This window comes from Castanea sativa, chromosome 12 (genome assembly GCF_040712315.1).
Source record: "Castanea sativa cultivar Marrone di Chiusa Pesio chromosome 12, ASM4071231v1".
Classification (NCBI taxonomy): Eukaryota; Viridiplantae; Streptophyta; class Magnoliopsida; order Fagales; family Fagaceae; genus Castanea; species Castanea sativa.
In genome coordinates, this window is record NC_134024.1 from 9,086,086 (window position 1) to 9,109,734 (window position 23,649).

The 23,649-nt window shown below is 33.1% G+C and overlaps 2 protein-coding genes across 2 annotated transcripts; both read right to left on the reverse strand.

Moving 5' to 3' along the window:
• Positions 1 to 910: 910 nt before the first annotated feature.
• On the reverse strand, positions 911 to 3,225 carry LOC142620030 (bidirectional sugar transporter SWEET3). The gene is made up of 6 exons (XM_075793469.1): positions 3,092 to 3,225; positions 2,960 to 2,996; positions 2,613 to 2,835; positions 2,034 to 2,195; positions 1,521 to 1,640; positions 911 to 1,403 (listed from the first exon to the last, which is right to left on the reverse strand). The coding sequence occupies exons 1-6, from the start codon at positions 3,126 to 3,128 to the stop codon at positions 1,233 to 1,235; spliced, it is 750 nt and encodes a 249-aa protein (XP_075649584.1). The 5' UTR covers positions 3,129 to 3,225; the 3' UTR covers positions 911 to 1,232.
• A 13,336-nt stretch (positions 3,226 to 16,561) lies between these two features.
• On the reverse strand, positions 16,562 to 19,212 carry LOC142620139 (protein FAR1-RELATED SEQUENCE 5-like). The gene is made up of 5 exons (XM_075793556.1): positions 18,639 to 19,212; positions 17,096 to 18,525; positions 16,909 to 16,989; positions 16,749 to 16,811; positions 16,562 to 16,621 (listed from the first exon to the last, which is right to left on the reverse strand). The coding sequence occupies exons 1-5, from the start codon at positions 19,210 to 19,212 to the stop codon at positions 16,562 to 16,564; spliced, it is 2,208 nt and encodes a 735-aa protein (XP_075649671.1).
• Between the last annotated feature and the right edge of the window lie 4,437 nt (positions 19,213 to 23,649).

Genomic DNA, 23,649 nt, shown 5'->3' on the forward strand with positions numbered 1-23,649 from the left:
CATTGTCCATGAATAGTGCATTTAGCTTATGAACAGTGCATTTAGCTTATGAACAGTGCCAAACTGGCGTTTCATGTCTTTTTTTTTTAGCCGTGATTTTTGACTTTTTTGTACACCAGTGAGTCCCGTGTACTATTCACGAGATCTACAAACCTTATTTTTCAGCAATTTTTCCATTAAAAATGGGTCTCATGCCACTATTTTCATATTTAAAAATTATTTTACTACAATGTTTTCGATTTTCAGCTGTATCCAAAGATTCCAAACAGATCTTAATTGTCGATATATATATATATATAAGAGCAAACACAAATTTTTACAACGATATCTAGAAGGCACTCGATGAGTAGGCAAAGTGGATTGCATTAGGACATTTTACGGGCATATGAATTCATAATTCATTTACGAGTTTTATTTTTCAAATGGATACATGGTTTTATTTTATTTTATTTTTTAACACTGAATTCAGTTTATTTTGTTCTAAGCATAGCTAAATCTCAGAATTTATGTTATGTCATTGTTCTTGGTTTTACACATAATTTGCGAAATGGTTTTCTTAGAACAGAAAGAATGAACAAAAACTCTCTATGACTATCAGCGCAAGATGCTTCTTCTTTTTCTCTCTCTCATTCCTTTTTTCGTTGTTTGTGAGATGCTGTCTTTGGCAGCACATCGCGTGGTTTCGTGCCATGACACGCGAGAAAACTTATTTTCCTTTAATGACATTCCTCACTGTAGTATGCTTCACATCTCATAGGAAGAAAATCTTTTGTTCATCATCATGCACCCATAGTGTAATAAAAAATTTACAAGTAGTACAAAATTTTTGTGAGTTAGAAGTAAGAGCTGTGGTTCTATTCTTTAAGAGGAAGTTTGACATACATATAATAAAAGAAAAGAAGATGATATATATGATAGGTTGTAATTGCTACCTTCTTTGCAACTTTATTGAAATGTATTGCTTACTAAAATAAAGTTCCTTACACAGCATAAACCTCTGGGAACAGCACAAAACACTATTCTCAAAAAAAAAAAAAGCACAAACCACTATATAAGATGAAAGACAACACACACACACACACATATATATATATATATATGCTTGCATGTAATAACATACATGCATTGATGCATGAACTGTCCTGAATTACAATTCATAGGGACCCATTGTATATAATTTGGGATACAACTAGTAGATAAAACCGAACCTAATCATATCTTAGTTAATTTCTTCAACTTTTGCCATTAGTACTGTCATTAATCACAGGCTGCAGCTGCTTTGATTTCTCACCATCCTTTTCTAAATCCCATTTTTTTGGTTCGTCTACAACTCCCCACTTCCTGTACTTAAAGTAGAGCACAAGTTGAAGGAAGCCTAGGGGACTACCAAGCAGATTTGGGGCCTGCCCAAGTTTAGAAATTCAAGTTAGAAAATCCTAGGTCTAATGTAAGTTTCATGAGCTCTAGAAGTTGTTGTTTCAACAATAAAGAAACTAGATGAGTTTAGTTATGAGACAAACCGCAAGAAATAGCTCATGGCTCACTAGTCCATAAGCCATCCAAGATGAACTTGCCAGGAATGAGAACAAGGATAAGTAGAATGGCATGAATTCCACGCTCTTCGTAACTATCACTTGCTTCTGCAATAGAATAAAGTTATGTGCTGATAGTAACAAGATAGTTTGTCTAGTAATGAAAAAATTAATTAGCACAAGATATATATGAACTTAGAATAAAGTAGCATGTATGCATATCTGTGACATCATTTGCGGATTTGAAATATTAACTAAAAAATGTAAACTTGCTAATTTTACTAACATGAAAATAAATATAATCAGTGTCACATTAGTAAAATAAGAAAAAAAATTTCTTAATTATTTTTTTGTTTTGCGTTTTAAAAGATAATACATCGATTTGTAAAGTTCATATAATAAAATCTGTAACATCATTCAAAAAGCTCCATGTTGTACACTTAGCTAGGTTGCTCCAAAGAACACTTTCATCAGATCAGATTAAGAGAAACGATGACTCACCATAACCACCAGTGGAGAACCATACATTGTTGCAGCAACCAGCAGCCCTACACTCCCAATAAATATCTTTCGATGATGGTGATCATGGAAAACAAAAGCTGAGATAACCATGGTGATGCAGATGGCCACAATACCAGGTGTCAATATCATAGCTGCCTTCTTCTGCATACATCAATATCAATATTGATCTTTACCTATATATATATATATATATGTATATGTATATGTATATGTATATGTATATGTATATGCATGCATGCACTATTTTAATGTAGCAACGTGGAAAACCTATATATGTTTGTTTACAAAATACATATACAACTTGCATGAAAATATAAATAGTGCACCCTGTTCAACATGCATACATTTTAAGTATACAGTACTAGTTACATAACAAATATTATAACTTGTTGAGGTTGCCTATTTTGATTAGACAATAATTAGTTACAAAACTTTTATTTTTCATCAATTACAACCTATCATCTTAGCAATTGTGTCAAATATTGTAAAAATTTGTTGTGGTGTTATTAGACTTATTGAGACAAAAATTTGCTATTAGAGGTGAAGTGTGGAACTTGCCTTATTTTTAGCAGGAGCGTACCAGAAATAGATGGCAATGAAGGAGAACTCAAAAAGAATCCCTATACCATTGGTGGAAACTACAGCAAAATTTTCCCACCTGCAGCTTACGACTGGCAATCCATACCAAGTATAAAGGAGACAGTTAAATAGTGCAATGATGTACGGAACACATGAGAACTCCTCTGTGCTTTTCTTCTTTATGACTCTTACAAAAGTTACTCTGGAAACATAGAGAAACCCAAAATAGAAATATATATAAGTTACATGTTCGATCAAGTGGTTCAAATCTATCAAGTATTGCTAACTGGAATTGAATAAGAAGAATAGCATGTTGACAATATTACATGGGCACAGTATAAAGTATTAAAGAAGTAACATTTCCTGCAAGCAAACAGAAGTCAAGAATGATTAGTAGGTGAACTTTTTGGTCAAAAATACTGATTGGAAGCTGAGAAAGCAAGAAAAGAAGAAAGTACCCATGACTCCCATTGCCAGGTGCAACTTATCTCCCATGTTTTTTTTGGCCTGGAAAGACAATTCTAAGATGAAGAAATGGTTCCACCAACAAGAGTCTATTAGCAATAACCTTAGAATACTGTGTTAATTTTTGACACGGGAGGGGATATATATAATGGGGAGACAGGTGAAAAAAGGGGTTTAAACCATACAAATCACAAAAAAAATATAATCTATATATATTATTTTATTAAAGGGGCACTAATTATTTTAGTATATAAATATGGACAAAACTTAGGTATAGTAAGTTAGGTGTTGTTTTTTAAGTTATTCTCTTAAGATTCAGTCATGTGACTATTTAACTAAAAAATACACTCTCTTTTCATGAGAAAAAATCTATATGGTAGAATCTCAAAAGAAGAATTTAAGGAACAACACCTAAGTATTATACCTAAGTCTTGCTCTATAAATATTTTATAATAAAATTAATTGTACTTTCAGCATTTTTCTAGAGAAAGAGAAAAGTTTATACACACAAAAAATTTGATGAAAATTTTCACACCAAGTTGATATAGCTAATTGTTAGTAGTAGGTAAAAAATAGATATAAAAGTAAGAATTAATAAAAATAAAAAGTTGCTAATTCAACTGTTATAATTTTTTTTTTGTCTAGCATTACTCTAGTAAAAATTTGGAAGGAAAAAGAAATGTTTTCTACGTCATTGTAAACTCGTGGATGTAAACAACTTGTTCTTAATGTGGGTCTTTTGTTTAAATTTGTTTCAATTGAAAGCTACCTGTAAACTCTGGTTACTTTTTGGCATAAAATTAGAGAAACCGCACATTGGCAATTGCTACTTGTTTTGGTTCTCTAGTGCAGGTGTCAAGTTTTCCACCAATTGACAATTATAATATTTAAGGTGTTATTTGGTAATACATAATATGTGATACATTTGGCATTACAAAGTGCATTTTGCTTTCTTGTTTCCAAAGCATAAGAATATTTGACAAATAAGGGACCGTTTGATAATGTTGTTCTAATAACGTTGTTTATATTTTTTAAAAATACGTATAGATGAAAAAGTATGTAAAAATAGTGTAATGTTGTTTAAAAACCAAAAATATGTGTTTAAACACATATATCAAACAACCCCTAATTTTTTAAAATGCATTACAAATAGAAGTATTGTCTTGACTATTGATGTAGCTTTCATTAGAGAGTAGGACCTACAAGCAACCCATAGAGTCGGTGTACGGTGGTTTTATAATTTTCAAAAACCTTTGTTTTGAGAAAAGAAACAAAGAATGTTTCTTAGCATGTTAGCAAAATAAGAGTTTTATATTTATTGCTACAAATAAATGAAAGGTCATGCACAGTACACACTAGCTTGTTACTTTTCTTCATTACAAATAATTAAGTAAATGGTTTATCTCATCAAAATCAAATTTGGAAGAGCTCAACCAATATAAGTTTCCATTGGACACATCAATATATACCATTTAAAAGAAATCCCAAGTGGTACACAATTGATATGTGAACTATTTTTGGTGTTACCACAGGATGTCACTCATTCGAATATACCAAACCATTCACCCTTCATTTGGGCCAAAACATATTTATTAAAAAAAAAATAAAAAAAATTTATAAGTACAATACTTTCTGGAAAATAATTTTAAGATCGATAGACATCCTCTTATTGGAATATAGAAAGTAATTAATCCCAAGCACACATCAAACACTTTCTTAATAATTACAGGAGAAGAATTTTTCAATGGAATCAACATATCTGACTTTACTGTTTTTAGTGGTTTGCGTTTTTGAGAAGACAAGGAAATAAAATATATTCCAATTCAGCACCTAAAGTTTGTTGTATTGCTCATGATTTTGGAGGAATTAAATCGAATCGAAGCACATCTTTGAGAAGTCTATCTTCGGGAAATATGTTTATATCCAAAAGTGGAGGTCCTTTTTACCCCACTAAATAAAACATTTTTTCTTAATTTAATGAAGAAAACCATCAACTATGATCCTCCTTTTGGCTTTCTTCCAATTTTTTTTGCCAGTTTTAAAATTCTATATCCTCCACCCAGCATTTGGTTTCTGATTCTTTATTGTCTTATGGTTTTAGTACTTGAATGTTCTTTTAGCTAGACTTTGGGAATCTATTTTTATATTTTTATCAAGTTTTCTCTATCACCAGTAGGTCTTGCTACTTGGATCACACCTTTGATCAGGAAACTTTTTCTTTTTTTCAATTATCATGCATCTCTATCATCTTGAGGTGGAGATTTTTAGACCACTTTTCTTATCACAACCTTCACATGTATGATATGCATCGTACTCAGCATTCAAACCTCAAATATTTTCACAAATTTAATCTTCATTCTAACCTATCATCTGAGCTTCATTTAATCTAGTCCAAACTGGCTCACTCTACCTCCAATTTAGTTATGTACGTTTTCCATCGAAATCTCACATTCTATTAAAAAATTCAAGTTATTTTCAACTTTCTACTTTCTAAGGAAGGATGTTAACTGGTTCACTCTACCTCCAATTTAAGGAAGGATGTTAATTAAATATAAAGGGGTAATTACAAATAACCCACCTGTGATTTGGGCTAAAATCACTTTGTCTACCCGTGGTTCAAAAAATATCACTTAACCCATCTGTAGTATGTTCCGTTTGTTTTCCGTAACCCATCTCTGTTAAAATCAGGGGTAAATAGGTATTTTTGCTCAAAATTTATATCTCTCTCCTCCCAAAACAAAAAATAGCACAAAAATGCAAGAGAAACAAGATAAAAAAGGGAGGGTTTTGTGAAAATTAATAGCTATGGCAAAACTTTCAAAATCACAAACCAAACTTCTCCCAATTCTCATCTTCCTGGCCTTGTTTTCACTCCACCACTCCTCTGCCGCCACATTGTCCATCGGCGTCAACTATGGAACAGCAGCCAACATCTTCTGCTCACAAGCTTTCAAATATTACCACTCTCCGTTTCAAAACCATTCTCCTTGACTCGCCCAATTTTGACTCAATGACGACTAGTAGTACTCTGATACAAAAGCTGGACCATGTCGATGTGAGACAGTCCAATTTGGCGGCGATATTTTACTTGTCGGGGACCACCGGAACAATCAAAGGAGTGATGGTGACTCATCGATCCAACTCTCTTCTTCTTCCTCTTACTTCTTCCTTCACAAAAACACATCCCAGAAAAACCTAGAAGCTCAAACTTGCTTCTTTGTCCAAAACACCACCAAAGAAATGAAAATGAAAGCGAAGGGAATTTTGGTAATTTTGGCACTGGTGGTGCTGGCAGTGGCGGTGGAGTCTGACCCAGACACGATGACTAAGGTGAAGATAGTGCATGGCAAGAAGGTGTGTACCAAAGGTTGGGAGTGTAATTAGTGGTCACAGTTTTGCTGTAACGAGACAATCACTAATTACTTCCAAGTGTATCAATTCGAGGAATGGTTTTCCAAGAGGAACTCGCATGTGGCTTATGTCGTTGGGTTTTGGGACTACGAGTCGTTCATTCTTGTTGCTGCACAGTACGAGCCACTTGGGTTTGGGACCACTAGTAACAAGACTGAGAAGATGAGGGAGGTCGCTACTTTTCTTGGCCATGTGTGACGGGGTTTTGAGATTTGTTGTGTTTTGCTTGTTGGGTGTTTGATTTGGTTGTTTCTATTTTGTGGGTGTGTGTGTCTTTTGATTAGTTGTGGGAAAATGTGTTTAGTTTACTAGATTGGAATTTTAGAATGGGTTTTAATTTCACAAAACCCTCCCTTTTTGATCTTCTTTTTCTTGTGTTTTTGCGCTATTTTTTGTTTTGAAAGGAGAGAGACATAAAATTTGAGCAAAAATACCTATTTACCCCTGATTTAATTGAGGTGGGTTATGGAAAATAAACGAAACATACCACAGGTGGGTTAAGTGATACTTTTTGAACCACGGGCAGGCAAAATGATTTTTTCCCAAACCACAGGTGGGTTATGTGTAATTACCTCAAATATAAAAATGTCCACTCATAGTTAATGCCTTAATTTGCTAAATAAGTCTAATTTCAAGTTCAACGTATTTAATTATATTTAAAGTGCATATCAATTCAGTTTGCTCTCTATTAACAATGGAGTTTCTGGTATCAATTTGCTGTGAGAAAAGACCTCTAAAGAGAACGTTTTTATTTGGATGCGTTGTAGGAAGTGGAAGTTTTGATATCAATTTGTTGTGAGCAAAGACCTCTAAATAACATTCTCACACAAGATTGATTGTGAAATTAAATATTATTGTCTTTAATTAGAAATATCTCACAAATAAATAATAGAAAAACAAAGAAAACCTTTAAAAAAAAAGGCACAAAAACACAAAAGAGAATGCCAAAATTTTACGTGAATTGGCAATAACCTATGTCCATGAGTAGCATGAGATGAATTCACTATATCAAGGAGAGATTACAAATTGTTACATACTCAAGGGAGGACTTAATACAAATAACAAAGTTTCTCTAAGGCTCTCTTAAACTAATTCTATGTCTCTCTCTCTCTATGTGGGAGTACCTTTGGGCTAAAGCCACCAAATCTTTTAACTTTAATACCTACCCTTTTGTGGACAAGGAGTACATCTTCTTAGTGCACAACAAATACATTCATTCTTAAACAAGGATAACCATTCTTATTTAACAAGAAATAAACTTTCTTTTCACCTAAAAAAAAAGTTAAACCAAGTCAAATTAAAAATTTAAAACAATTTCTGACAGCAAGGTAATATCCTTACCTTTTTTTAGAAGGATAATTACCTTACTTAGAAGTTAGAACTAATGTAGTTGATATCATACCGGTACCAACCGTACCGGCCGGTACGTACCGTACTGTACTGTACTAGTATGCATATCTGTATCGAAATGTCAATGTTTTGTACCGGTTTAAATACCGGCCGTACTGGTCATACACCGGTCATACCAGTCAATTTCGGGCAATACCAGCTGGTATCGGGTGTACCAGCCAGTACAGAAAAATGTTTTTTTTTTTTTTTTTTTTTTAATTTTTGAATTTTTGTAAGGGAAAAATGGTAACTTATTTGCATTAACTTATTAATATTATTTATTTTCTTAGTATGCAATGAACAAATAAGCTTTCTATTTTTTATATTGTGTTTTTTTTCTTTTAATTAATGCTAAAGTCTAAAACCATGAATAATTTGTTCTGAATTGAGATAATGTTTTATGGTAAACTTTTATATTTATTATAACACACACACACACACATATAAAATAACAGTATACTCGAAACAGTACACTAGTATTGATTGGTACTGAAATATATCGTTCCATTAGTCAAACTGGTACAACCTCCGGTACAAGATTGACTCTCTTGCTTAGAACATTGAAAATAAGGTCAGGTTATCAACTAGTTAAATTTGGATGGTGGAGTCAATAACGGCCAACTATTGGTCTAGACAATTCATCACACATTGCTAAGATTGTAGACTATTTATCAGGTGGTGGTCCAAATTTATGCAAATTCCTCAACCTAGAAAGCTAATGGGTTATAGAAGTAATATTCTCAATGTTTATAAGCAAATGACATGTGAGTTTGAAGAATATATTCTCAGCTAAAGAAAATACCAAGTGCATTTAGTTGGTGATATGAATTATGAAGCATAGAATTACTTTTTTGTGGATGTTTGAACTTTGCAATTGATAAAACTCACATGTTTCCATGAACTTAACTAGAAACTTGAAATTCAAAGAATTGTTGAGCAATTAACATAGCCTTCAACATGCATGGTTATATGAACATCAGAAAATTCTCGACATTTTGATGATTGGTCATAATCAACCCTAAAACAAGACAACCTGCAAGCATGATCCACCTTGTCTTTTTGGATGAGTTGTGTTTCTCATATTATTCCCAATAATTCAAAATTTTTGACAAAAGGGAAAAGTCTAGGGGTGTAAATTAATTCTATATATATCGGAGGTGTCCTTGTGGCAGACAACGAGAAAAAGTGGACTCCAATGAGCCTAAATATTTCTTGACATTTTACTATAGTTTCTGTTAATCTTGATGAAATAAGCACGCTAAAGAAGATTATCCTATATACCACTTTTGACCATTGTGATGGCATACGTATGCATTACTTATGGCTAGTGTTTTCCCCCCAATAATTTCCATTGAGAGAAAAGCTCTATAAAAGTATGTTCATGAATCTTATATAATAAAAAATTTTAAAGACTGTTTAGAATATTTAGTCTATAGTGTTAGGTTAACAAACCATGAGCAAATGTATCCTTAAATTAGTGACTTGTGATGTATCCTTAAATTATTTGAAGACTAAGACATGTTCAAGTTCTATTAAAAAAGATTTGCAAGTATAGGATTCTCAACACATTCTCCACACATGATCAAGACTTATTACTCATGTTCATCGATCAAGATTTGGGTTGACAGAAACCTAATATAGCTCAATTGGCCATCATGCATCTAGCGTTTCATGGATTTCAAGCCAAGGTATAAATAAAAAGGGAGATTTAGAGCACGTTTTTTGAGACTTTTAGGGCATGTTTGGTATGTGTATTTAAACACATGTTTTTAGTTTTTAAATAACATTTTACGTACTTCTATACACTTTTTCACCTGTACGTATTTTCAAAAAAATTAAAAACTGTTGTTTAAAAACATGTGCCAAACGGGCCCTTAAAGAACCATATACTGTACACCTAGGATTAGATTTAACCAAGCTTTCTTCTTAAAGCATCAACAGGAGTTCAAAGTGAAGATTTTTGAAGATACAGCGATCCAGTTGAAGTTGCTGTATCCAACATACATTGAAGCTTCTAGAGTGAATTTTCAAGAGAGTTTTTGAAGTTGTGAGCTGGTGTTTACTTCTGACAGAGTCCACAGATAAAAGAGTCCAATATATGACTTTTGTAAAACTTATATTCTATTATTGTGGACCTATTTTTCCTTCAGGGTTAGTGGTTAAGACCTCAAAGAGTTTTTCCCCATTTGGGTTATCTCTTCATCATGGTATCGTTTGTCTCTTTTACTTCTACTATTGGTTTTTGTGATTTGGCTTGTATGTTTTGACCAAGTATTTTTATAACTAATTGGTTGATTAACTTTTTTTCTTTTTTTGAGTAAATTGGTTGATTAACTTGACTTAAAATTTGTAAGTTTTAACTTGGCACAACGGGAGTATAATTTTGTTCTAACATAGAATATTTAGATACTAGTGTATATATATATATATATAAAACATATATAAGTTGTCATTTTTTTTTCCAGATGCCATAAGTTAAAACTCTTAAAAAAAAATGTTATCCTTTTTTAGCATCCTAGAAACTTGAGCAAAATCGTAAACTACAAGCTATCCATTATTCTAGACAAGGTGCACAAGAAATATCGAATTTTTCACTGGCTCAAAGATGCTCCATTGGTACGGCAAAATTTTCAATAGTCCAGCACAATGAATAACTCAATACTGCTTTTCAAGTGGATAGATATTGGTGCATACGATCCTAAAAATTGTGGCTTAGGTCTGTGTAAGATATATATGCCAAAACCAAATAAACACGCATCATCCAGAGTTTGGTGAAGCGCATATATATATATATAGACACACTATGGAAAGCAACACTTGAAGTAGGGTCTTTTTCTTTTGTTTGGAAAATTAATCTGTGAGTAAGCTCGTGCGTATTAAGCTTTAATTTATTAGAAAGGCAATGTGACAAATTTGATTTGGCTCTCTAGCTAGTTAGTGGAACTGAACATGTCACAAAGCCTGTCCAATTAAATATGCTCAATGCATTAGCCCAATAAAAATAGGGAATACATCGATCATTCTTATTTAAGTTTATCTCAGAAATTATAGTCCCAAAGTGGTGTATTGCACCATGAAATTTATCATGTTGGACCCTATCATTCTTTTTGTTTTTTATTATTGGTTTGAAACGTACTATATATCCAAGAGTTTGGACTTTAATTGGTATTATTTACAGTTCAGGTCCTCTTCTTTCATTATAACTATTGAGTATCGAATTAAAAAAGAGAAGAAAGAAACTTAATCTCGCAAGACCAATAATTTTAAAAACTTAATGCTTTAATAATTTAAGAAAAATTTAGAAGTTATCTACTTCTTTTAGTTTAATTTTTTTTATAAGAAGATAGCAAATTTCATTAAGAAGTAAAACAAATTAAACAATACATCTTGAATAAATGTAAACTCAATCATATAAGAATTTTCCTCTATCCATATTACATAACTGGTTTATAATTGATTTCAATGGTTTAGAGTTGTTAAGGAAATAGGCATTTTATGGATATATGTACATACGTACAAGTCGCCTATGTATGTAAAAATGGGTGAATTCTTATCAACTTCTATGGCAAACTGCCTATCATATTTATGAATTTTTTTCCCATAAATCTACAAATAGTAAGTAGACATCATTCAAATTTAGTTTGAATCAATTGAACCGAATTGTTTATTTTTTTCACTTAAATTTGAATGATAGATAATGCATATATCATCATATGTTAATTGGGATATGTATGGATGTTATAAATTGCTATAAAATTCTACCAAATATGCAAAAATGGTAAGGCTCTATTAAATTAATGAGGTAACCTTATCATTACACGGGGTAAATAAATCATGATATAATATAAAGTTTTGGTTAAGGAAAAAAAATTTAGGATTGCAAATTTTCACTAATTAGAAACGTAGACTAGAGAGCATTCACTAATTTTCACTATCGCAAATTCGTCTTTGATTGATAACTTTTTTTTTTTGCTGTTGCATAACAAAATCGTATTACTAATTGAGAGGAATGTCTAAAAATTTAATTGGATTATGAAATAATTTTTTTTTTTTTTTTTTTTGTGTGTGTGGTTATATATGCTGAATTTGTGTTATGAAAATAACTTATCAGTTATCACCATAGCCTTATTTCATAAAATGTAATTGGATTAAGAAATGCCATTTTTTTTTTGGGTTTTGCTGAATTTATTATGATATAACTTAAGGTGATATCAACATATGGCCTTATTTGTTATTTCATTTCAGTACTTTTCTTTCAAATTTTTTTTTTTTTAATTACTCTCTCCTCTTTGTTGAAAATTTAAAAAACTGTGAAATGCATGTAATTAAATGCATGTGAGAAGAAAGGAGTGATTAAAAAAGTTATCAATCTTTTAGGCCAGAGCAAAAAGAATAATTTTGTCACCTACTAGCTACTGCATGTGTCACGTGTTTAAAAATTGCATCGCACTTCGTGGCATATGCAAATTAACGTCGGTTCTCTGTATTGTAGCGGAAATAGCACTTATGCAAAGTAAAGTTCGGGCAACACTTTGATGTGATCCCCAAATAAAAGGCAGCACCTTTTTTCTCTTCTCTTGGCAGATGTAGGTAGTTTTGGATCACATACACAAGACACAAGTTCTTTGCTTAGGCTTAAGGCAATAAGCCTTTTTTTTTTTTGTTTTTTTTCTTTTAAGAATGCCAAAAATTCCACTAAAAAGAAGTTATATTGGTGCTTTGGATTACATCATTAAGATGTGGAACAAAATCTCTCACCTATACCCAAAACCTAACATATTTAGTAAGGTTATGAGTAGCAGAATTTCCTTGGCAACGAACATGTGAAGAAATAAAGCAAGCTTATGACTAATTCTAGACCATATTATTTTTAATAATTATCTTATGTGGCAGCTTGTGATTGCATATTTGTTATTTTTATGTGAACCTATCAATTTTCTTTTACCACTTTACACTTGTCATATCAAATTTGTGATAAAAAAGGACGTGGTTTTAGATTTTATTTAAACAAATGAGATGAGCATAGTTATATATGAATGATAAATTGTTAGGGAAAATTTCCTATCCAATGCTCTAATGCACTAGGCAGGACACAATAGTACAATATAGACACATGATTAATTTTGGATACATGTTCATATTGTATCAAATCCAATTATATAAAATCCAATTAGAGTAATGCAATGTGCCTATCCAATTTTCTTAAATTTGGTGCAACTAGCTATTTACTACACAACAAAAATCGAGCAGTCCAATTTAATTTTCTTAGTTTTTCTGGCCTGATGAGTTATTAAGTGAGAAAACCATGTAATCAAAATTAATATTAAACTTTATTTAAAAAAAAAAATTCTTCCCTTTATGTTTGAGGTCTTTCACAATTTCCCAATTTATCTTTGAAACTAACTATTTTTCCCCTCTATATTTGGAAAATAAGCAAATACCCCAAATAACTTTTTTAAGTTAAATCCAACAAAATCTTTTCAAGAAGTTATTAGTCATACATTGCAAAGAAGAGAAAAATTTGAGGATTATCTTTTTATTTTCTTGGATTGCATTTTTAATCATTGTGATTCTATTAGATTTAACTAAAAAAGTAATAAATTTGGAGTGTTGCTTCTTTTTCAAACATAGAAAAGAAAATTGGTCGGTTTCAAAGATAAGATGAAGAATTATGAACTACCCTAAATATAAAATGAGAAAGTGCATCTCTTAAAAAATAAAAAAAATCACCATCATTAATTCATTGTCCTCTACGTCCATTCCTATAGCTTTGCCCCCATCCCATAATCCCTAGAAAATCTCCCAAGTAGGCTAGGTCCCTCTCTCTCTCTCTCTCTCTCAAAACAGCTTTTGCACCACCTAGAGATCGACTCTACCCCAAACAAAGTCAATCACTAGAGAAAGTAAAGAAGGAGCAAACTGAGATCGGATAAATTAAGAAAATGATGAGTATTTTTGCGGCTACCCCCATCCATTAACTCTCACGGTGTAATTCGCATCCCAAACTTGTCCTGAATGTAGCCTAATTCACCTTATATATAGAGTTCACTTAAGTAATAATAAAAATGGTTTTTATTTCTTTATTTCTATTGTAAAATATATTAAAATAAATAATGACTCTAAATATTTTCAAAAATTCTTAATTTTCAAATAAAGCCAAATCTTTTTGAAATAGCCTTGGGGAAATTAGAATAACATTTTCATTCATACAATGCCTGCAGGTGGAAGATTTTGTAATCCTTAACATTTCCCCTCCAAGTAATCTGAGGTTCTTTAAAAAAAAATTAATATTATTAAATAAATGCAAATAATTATTCTATAAGCAGTCCAATTCCTATGAGGGGCATCAAACACCTCATTTGAAAAGTTGTGGTTCGAAACCAAAGCATCTACATTAGAAGAAATAGAAAGGTTAACGAATGCCCTAAAGACATTAGTTAAAGAATTATTTTTAGAAATATTTTATAGAAAAATGATAAAATAATTATTTTTGTTGATATTTTTTTATATTTCCTATAAAAGTTATGTTAAAATTTTCTTAATATGATTTATTAACAATTATCCTAAGAGTATCTATTAACATAACCTAGCCACCCTTAGCTAGTTAATTAGCAGCCATATGTGCCTCTTTTTTAAACCATTGGAACAAGTCTTTGCATGGGAGTTTTGACTTGTCAAACTTAGAAATTATTAAAGGGGCTGGCTTACCTCCAGTGAAAATTTAACTGGATATCTCCTTTTGTTTTAAATAGAAGTTGCCACATCACTCATTAATAAACCAATGGTGGAGATTAAAAACTCAATGACACCTCATTAAATTTTCAGCAAAAACTAACAGACCCATCCAAGGCTAACTGCTGTTTCTTCTCATGTTAACAACGTTAACGTTTTCACTAACGTTTTTTTTTTTCCTTCTCACGCTAACAGTGCCCGCCCAAGTTCTCCCTCTTTTTCTTTTTTCCAGCCTGCCAAATCAGATTTTAGAACTGGGCTAAAACATATGTGAAGATGTCATTTTCTGCAGAAATGGCAACAACTCAATTGAGTTAGAAAGGCCTACTCATCCTTGCAGCTGGACCCCTCCACCTCCTGGTGTTTTCAAGATTAATGTGGATGGGGTTTCATCAGACCTTGAAGGGATCTCCAGCATTGGAGTCATCATTAGAGACTGCAAAGGTGGAACAATTGCTGCTCTCTGCAAGCCTCATCAAACTCACTACTCGGCTGATCTGGTGCAAGTCCTTGCTATGGAGCAAGGTGTCTTGCTTGCTCAAGAGCTGCAGCTTCCCCGCGTGATCTTTGAAAGTGATGCTACCACAGTGATAAATGCTATCAATGAATCTGCTATTGGGACCCCATACGGGTACATTATCTAGAACATTATCCACGCCCAAGCTTCCTTCATTTTCTGCTCCTTCAAGCATCTTGATCGGGCCTTCAATTATGCAGCCTATGAACTTGCTCATTTTGCCCGTAGGAATAGCTCTACTCATTTGTGGAAAGGGGTTAATCCCTCCTTTTTTGATCCTTTTGTACAAGCAGAAATGCTGCACTAATCTTGCACAGCAGGATCTTTTCTTTGTATCCCTTTCTCTATTGCAATGCAATATATATTCCCTTTCAAAAAAGAAAACTCAATTGAGTTAGAGTAGAAACACTGATTTGAAGGATTATTTATATAAAGTTCTGAACTTTTCACCTATTAAAATAAAAAGGATTATTTACAGTAATTTCGAATGGACAGTCTCGTAATTTTGTAGTTTTTCATGATTACTACCTTAATTGTTTGTAATGAGGAGGTGTGCTCTTTGAATGGATAGTTTTTATTTTGGGTTAAAAAAAATGCATGCCAAGTGCTTGAGAAAAGTTCCCAAAGAATTTCAAATAGGGCCAAGGCCAACTAGCATATACTATGAAGGAAGCATTGTATTTGAAGGAATCATGCTAAGGCCAGCTAGCAAACTGAAGCAGCCACAACACTGCACCAGTTATGCAGCAGCCACAGCACTGCATCAGTTATGCAGCAACTATAGCACGCACCAGTTATGCAGCAGTTACAGCACTTCACTAGGCACCTATTAGAAATTTTAAAATCGCAACAACATAGATTAATATATATATATATTCTTCCGGCAAGGCAATAGCACCGCAACATACTATTCTTCTCATTTGCATAAATTGTTTGCTAAAAAAGTACAGAGTAGCATTAGAGATAAAAAGAACTTTGACCATTACAAACTTTGAGCTCCAACAAAATAGCATAAACTGTGAGTTCCACAATTACAATCTTCAAGCTCCAAAAAAAAAAAAAACATAAATCATGAGCTCTAACAATTACAAACTTTGAGCTCCAAAAAGTAGTATAAATTGTCAGCTCCAACAATTAAAAACAATGGTTATTTACAATCAGTCAAAACTAAGAATTTGCTGCATCCATTCGAAGATCAAGTCGAAAAAGCTTCAATTTTACTAGTTGTAAACTTTGTAAGCAATGGACTGATATCATCCCCTTCAAGATCACTAAGATTCTTAGAACATGGAAGAGGAACATGAGGATTTGTCATTCTTGCTTGACACATTACAACTATTAGCCAAATATTAACTATTAGAAAATCCACATAAGTCTCTTGAAAATTCTTCATTTCTTTTCTTACCATAAAAATTTACTGAATTCTCAAAGTTCCAAATGAACTTTGTTCTTGATCATTTCTAAAACTCTTTCCCTGTATATAGTAGAAACATAATAGTTAAAAATGATGATTAATCTTATAGTGTAAAACTAGTTGTTACCAAATTAAATTCAAATAATTCTTATTTATGCACTCAAAGTAAACTCTAATACAATGGTACCTGAGATAACAACGAAGGATTACAAGGTTCACCAACACTTGAAAAATGAGGAATGTACAAATCCTATTTTTATTAGTGATCAATAATAGTGTACAATTTATGAAATCAAAATAACCTAAAATGAAGGGGAAAAAAGATTCAACAACATGGATGAAGTTACCTGAACTGAATGATTTATGTATGGTAGAGGATTATAACCAATGGCCCCATTAACTTGCATAGATGAAGTTAAATGCTTATCCTACATAATGTGTAATGTTTAGTAAATTATTATGTCATTAAATAAAGAACCTAGAATATTTGTGAAGCAGTATAAATGTTAAAAATTATAATGGTGAGACTAGTACTTGTAAACATTGATTTGTTTGTATGGGTTGATGGAAGCTTCCTTTTTTCTTCTTTTTGGGCTTTTCATGACAACTTTTAATCCGGCGTCTTCCTTTACAACCTTGCTTCTTATGGAGACCCTTAGCAAAAATAGTTGTCAGCTCATCTGATGAATTTTCTTGGTTAATATCAACTTGACAGGGATTAGATTTTTTTCTAAGGATATCATCAATTTTTTTGCTCAACTCATTATAGCTTCCCAATGCTAGCTCGTATGCTTCCTCACATTCACTTGCTCGAGCTATAAGCTTGACATACATTGGACCCAAAAACTTGTATCGAGTTGTAACTTCCAACTTGGTGTCAGATTTGATATCACGTCCATTAAAGTCTTGCACAATCTCATTTTTTGCATCTTTTGTCCATCTCTTAAGAATGTATTTCTCTGGAAGAACCTTAATATCCATAACATCAAGAATTTTTAAAGCATGACTACACAAAATTCCACCTCTTTCAAACTTTCTACAACTACATGAAACAATCTTTTCAAAAGGATTCCAAATTACTCGACGATCTTTTGGCTTACCATATATTGAAACTATATACTCATGAGATGCATTTCTTTCAACACGCTCCTTCACAAAAGCTCCTTGGAACTCTTCATATTGCTCTTGAAACTTCAAAAATAATTTAGGTGTATAAATTTGTTCTGCTTGAATCAGCATAGGTGACGCAATCTTAACTTTTGGCAACTTTTGCCTTAAATTGTACTCACCCTTCAACTCCTTGTAACGTTTTGCATCAAGTAGTCTCTTAAAATGTATGAAGAATTTTACAATATCATAGTCTAACTGTAAATAATCCTTCAAATCAGAGTTTATACTCTCACTCAATTGAGTTGTAGTCATTCCTGCAGAAAATGACATCTTGACATATGCTTTAGCCCATTTCTCTTTCACTTCAAATGCACTTTGAAGCCAAGAATTATCAAAAGCATTGTACTTATGAAGTATAGCATCCCAAGCACTAAGAAACTCTTCCTCCTTTTCCCAAATTTTAAAACATGCATCGAGATCACTTCTAAATTCATTCTCACCTCGTAATAAGTGGTTGACACCCTTGAGAGCATTTTGCATTAAATGCCATTTACATAATCGATGATAAGTATTTGGCATCACCAATGAGATGGCTTTTGCCATTGCCGGATCTTGATCGGTAAAAATTGTATTTGGTTTCTTCCCAGACATTGCTTCAAAAAATGCTTCAAACAGCCACTGAAATGTATCAATAGTTTCATCATATAAAAGGGCAGCCCCAAATATCGTAGACTCTCTATGATGATTAAACCCAACAAACACTGCAAGGGGTCGATACTCCTTATTAGTTCTGTACGTTGTATCAAAAGAAACCACATCACCAAATAACTTATAATCAACAATCATTTGCGCATCTGCCCAAAAATATTTGTTATTAGTTTTGAAGCATCTAACTGTACTGCATAGTAAAAGGAAGGATTCTCTTTCCTTTGTTTCTGAAAATATTTAAATAAACTCCCTGCCTCACCACATTTCTGTTCTTTTTGCCGTTTACTATAATGGTAATTCTTTTGATCTTGCTTGGTGTAGCCAAGAGCATCTCTACCACCAACTTGCCTGGCCATGAACTCATATGAATCCTTCAATTTTATACCACTATCATAAGCCAAATCAATTTCCATTGCTTGTGCTTTTGAGACCTTTCGTTGGGATGACATCATGTGAACACATTGTGGAATATGGAGAATATGATTATGGTTGAGCTCAAGGCTATGTATAAAATATTTCCCCTTCTTTTTATCAAGCCGAATTATCATATGAGCATTGCAACTTGTCCTTGTTTCAGCCCGTTCATACTTATTTTCACCATCTCTCTCCCATGGGGCTTTATTTCCCTCTTTACAACAAGTAAACTTTCTTGAAGTCACCACGCCATCTTTTTTTCTTTTATTGCACCATTCTTTTCGAATACTAAACCCAGAATTTCGTCCACACTCATTATAAAAGTCATATGCCTCTTGTTTAGAACCAAATTCAATGCCAAGTTTTGGAATATAATCAGTATCCAATTTTTTACTATCATCATTGTTTTCCTCTTCCATGTAACTGTTAAATATAAATCAAAATGTACAAGAAACGTGAATTACCAATGAAAAATGAAAATAAATGAATGAATGATGGCAAAATTTTGTAATCTTATACATTATTTGCCTAAATTTATTAACAATGACAGAAAAACTCAGATTTAATAATATTTAGCCTAAACTTAATATTTTAATTATTTTGACATCTCATATACATAGGATTGAATAAGAAATCAAAAGCAAAGATGGAAATACCTTCTCTGATACTCTGACAGTTTGCAAAGAAATTTCTTCTTCTTCTTCACTCTTTTTTCTAAAGATTATACCGAATAGTTCTAAAATCTGATTTGGTAGGCTGGAAAAAAGAAAAATAAATAAAAAGAGAGGGAGAGCTTGGGTGGCAAAACATATTTTTTTTATTGCTATTTTTGTATTTTGGCGCTAAGTTTTGGAACTGAAGAGTCGATGAAGTCAAAGAAAAAAAAAAAAAAAAACCCATTAACGTTAACGTGAGAAGAAGCAGCAAAATGACATCTTCACATATGCTTTAGCCCAGTTCTAAAATCTGATTTGGCAGGCTGGAAAAAAGAAAAAGAGGGAGAACTTGGGCGGGCACTGTTAACGTGAGAAGGAAAAAAAAACGTTAGTGAAAACGTTAACGTTGTTAACGTGAGAAGAAACAGCAGTTAGCCTTAGGTGGGTCTGTTAGTTTTTGCTAAAAATTTAATGAGGTGTCATTGAGTTTTTAATCTCCACCGTTGGTTTATTAATGAGTGATGTGGCAACTTTTGTTTAAAACAAAAGGAGATATCCAGTTAAATTTTCACTGGAGGTAAGCCAGACCCTTCATTGAGTTTTTAATCTCCACCGTTGGTTTATTAATGAGTGATGTGGCAACTTTTGTTTAAAACAAAAGGAGATATCCAGTTAAATTTTCACTGGAGGTAAGCCAGACCCATTATTAAATTTACCAGAAGACTGATGACGTGGTCCTTCCTTACTTTCCAACTAATAAAATATTGATATTTATGCAAATATGACATCATTTGGTTTTTTTTTTATTTTTTTTTATTTGTGCTGATTAGGAAGTTCACACGTACATTTGCATAAATAATATCATCTCATTAGTCATGACCAAGTGTAAATAATAATTTCTCCACCAAACCTTTCATATCACTAATTAAATGGCACAACTTCCGAGTTGATTGGTGAGCAGTAACCTCCCTATCTATTCCGCATTTTAGGATTTTGCTATTTACACTAAAAACCTACTTTTTATATTTTACACATTCACTTTTACAAAATACCCACATCAGTTCCTCTATTCTACCCATCTTTTAATTAAATAATCAATACTCTCACAATTTTTTATTATTTCTCCTAACAACTTTTACAAAATGCGCGCTCTCTCTCTCTCCTTTCTCATTTTTGATTTTTTTTTCTCTCTCTTCTTTCTCATTTTTGATTCTTTTCTCTCTCACTCTCTCTTTCTCTCCTTTCTCATTTCAGATTTTTTTTTTCTCTCTCTCTCTCTACTCGTTTCAGATCATCTCCCTCTCTCTCTCTCTACCTGTTTCAGATCATCCCGTTTCAGATAAACTCTCTCTCTCTCTCTCTCTCTCTCTCTCTCTCTCTCTCTCTCTCTCTTTCTCTCTCTCTCGATTAACTCTCCGATCTGCTCGGATCCGAGCTCCGATCCATGATTCACCAGCTCTGAGCTCGGATCCGCTCGGATCCGTCCAATCCACGAGCTCCGATCCGCTCCGATCCACCAGCTCCGATCCGCGCCGATCCACCAGCTCCGATCCGAGCTTCGAGCTCCGATCCGCTCCGATCCGAGCTTCGAGTTCCGATCCACAATCCACCAGCTCGGAGCTTCGATCCACAAGGTCCGATCCACGATCCACCAGCCACAAGCTCCGATCCACTATCTGTGTGTGTATCTCTTTTTTTTTTTTTTTTTGAGAAGTGTATCACTGTGATGATGTCTGTGTGTTTGTGTGTGGGTGTGTTTATGTGCATCTGAGGAAAACGAAGATGAGCAGTTAACTGGGTTGTTGAGCACAGATAGGAGAGAGAAAAAAGGAGCCAATGGAAATTAATAAAAAAAACGGATAAACGAGCTACAGTAACCGTGTTAATATACACTGTTACTGTAGCTCGGGGATGGATTTGCACAATTTTGCATGTTTTTATGCACAATTTTGCATGTTTTTACACCCATTGATGTGTGCATTTTTTGGCTCAAAATGTGTAAAATTGGTAGTTTTTTGTGTTTTAGATGATTTTAATTGGACTGATGTGGATGCTCTAAATATAGGAAAGCTCTGCTCATTTCTTAAACCATTATTTTATATTATTTGCTGTGTTTTGGTAATTAAAATAAGGGTTAGACTTGGGTCAAATCTCTAGTAGCACTGAATCTGTTGAGATGGTGACATGTATCTACTTTTGAACAAATATCATTATCCGACCGAGTCTAATACACTGGATGCACTGGACTTAAACCAAGTTCCTAAAATAAAAAAACACGAGTGTTTTACCACCACTAATTATAAAGGATTTATAGGTGTGATTAGATACTTAACTTATAATTACCAAATTTCAGGCTAGAAAGGCATCAATTCTCCTAGTTTAAGTTGATCAATAAATGTCTATGAATCATGGATAATGAATTTATTTATGTTCAGGAAATGTGTTAGGCACCCCATAGCATCGAGAATGCAAAAGTTATCAAATTTCTATTACTTCTAATTTATTCCAGTACTAGTTAAAAGGTTGAATTTCTTTTTACCTTTTATGCCCCCGTATTTCTGTGGTTGCATACACTTTATGAATGAGTAGATGTAGAGCAATTAATTATATGCAGGTGTTTGGAAAGTAATTATGGTGTTCCTTGGCCGCTTATACAGTATGTACGCAAGTAAAGCACACAATGGCTACGTCAAGGGGATAAACATACACTAGGTAAACGAGCAAAGCACACCATGCTCGGCTTTGCTCCTTTGAGCAACTGGACTTTGGGTTTTGTGCAACTGCTGAGGGTTTCAACAAGGGTTAAATGTGCCACTTGTGACTTTCTTTCGGCCGACAATGAAGCTATTTATGTGGCCATAGCAGTCATCCCCCAGTTATTGTCTCTCACTGACTCTTCTTGCGTTTTCTTCCATGTCAATTATGGTCTTTTGTCCATCCAATCCGATCTAAAGAGCAATCACACCAATCCGTGTAAAATATTCAGTCTATAATAGCATAAAAATTTACTTTTTATTTTTATTTTTATTTTATACAACTTTTCCAAAACACACAAATCAATTTATATATTTTAGGAGAGATTTTATTAAAATATTTATTCTTCATTCATTTTTTATTATTTTATTTAATGATTGTACTTTTTAAATTTAAACTTATTTTTCAAGCAACCACCAAAACTAATGGCTCAGGTAGTAGAGCCATTGGTGCTGGAGGTCCGATGATCGGACCACTGGAATAATTACTCCGATAACCACCGTCGGAGTGGTGTCTTTGGTGATTGGACTGCTAGTACTAGTGGTTGAATTGGTAGTTTCGATTATTGGACCTCTAGCATTGATCGCCAAAACAATGTCTCCGGTAACCAGAATGGCGGTTCAAGTGACCGGATTGCAATACGGTAAATTCAAATATAATGGTCATATTTTTTAATTTAATGATTTTAATATAAACATTTAAGAAAATTCCTAATATACTAATCAGATTAGTTAGTAAAAACTAAAACAATTTGGTTTTTTTGGTAAATAAACATAGACATTAGGGTATTTGTAAAAGAGGAAGCTTCCTAGAATTTTCCTACCCACGTGATTGGCTAGCTTTTCAAACTCTTTCTTTCATTTCGTTTGTACTTGGCTTGGAATACCACAAAGAGTCTAATAAACAAGGACTCTTCTTTTCTCAAAAAATAGGTTCATTCGGATGCAATCCTAGGACTCTTCTTTCCTCTTCCACTACCATTCTCTTCTTCCTTTCCAAACCCTAGTCTATTTCTATATCCTCCTCATCAACCATATCCACTCCATTACACTGCCGCCACCATCATCACACCGCCGCCAACAACCCAAGTTAGCCCCAATTGCAGCGACCCACCATCGCCACCTCCAATCTTGATGTAGTGCTGCATGGTCCTCAATTGACTTCATCTTGGTTTTGGTTAATTTTGGAGTTTGATTTCATCTGGTTCTTGCTGGTTCTATTATGGTTAAGGCTAGGCAGGGGTGGTTTTGTGATTTTGTTGTTGGAAGAAGATAGAGATAGGTGGTTGAGGCTGGGATAGGGGTGATTTTTTGGTTTTGTTGCGAGAAGAAGACAGAGGAGAAGAGCAAGACGAAGGGGGAAAGAGAAAAAAAGAATAAAAAAATAATTTGCACATGAATAGTAACTATGCATGCACGTTTACTGTGACAGTGTTGTATATTTGCA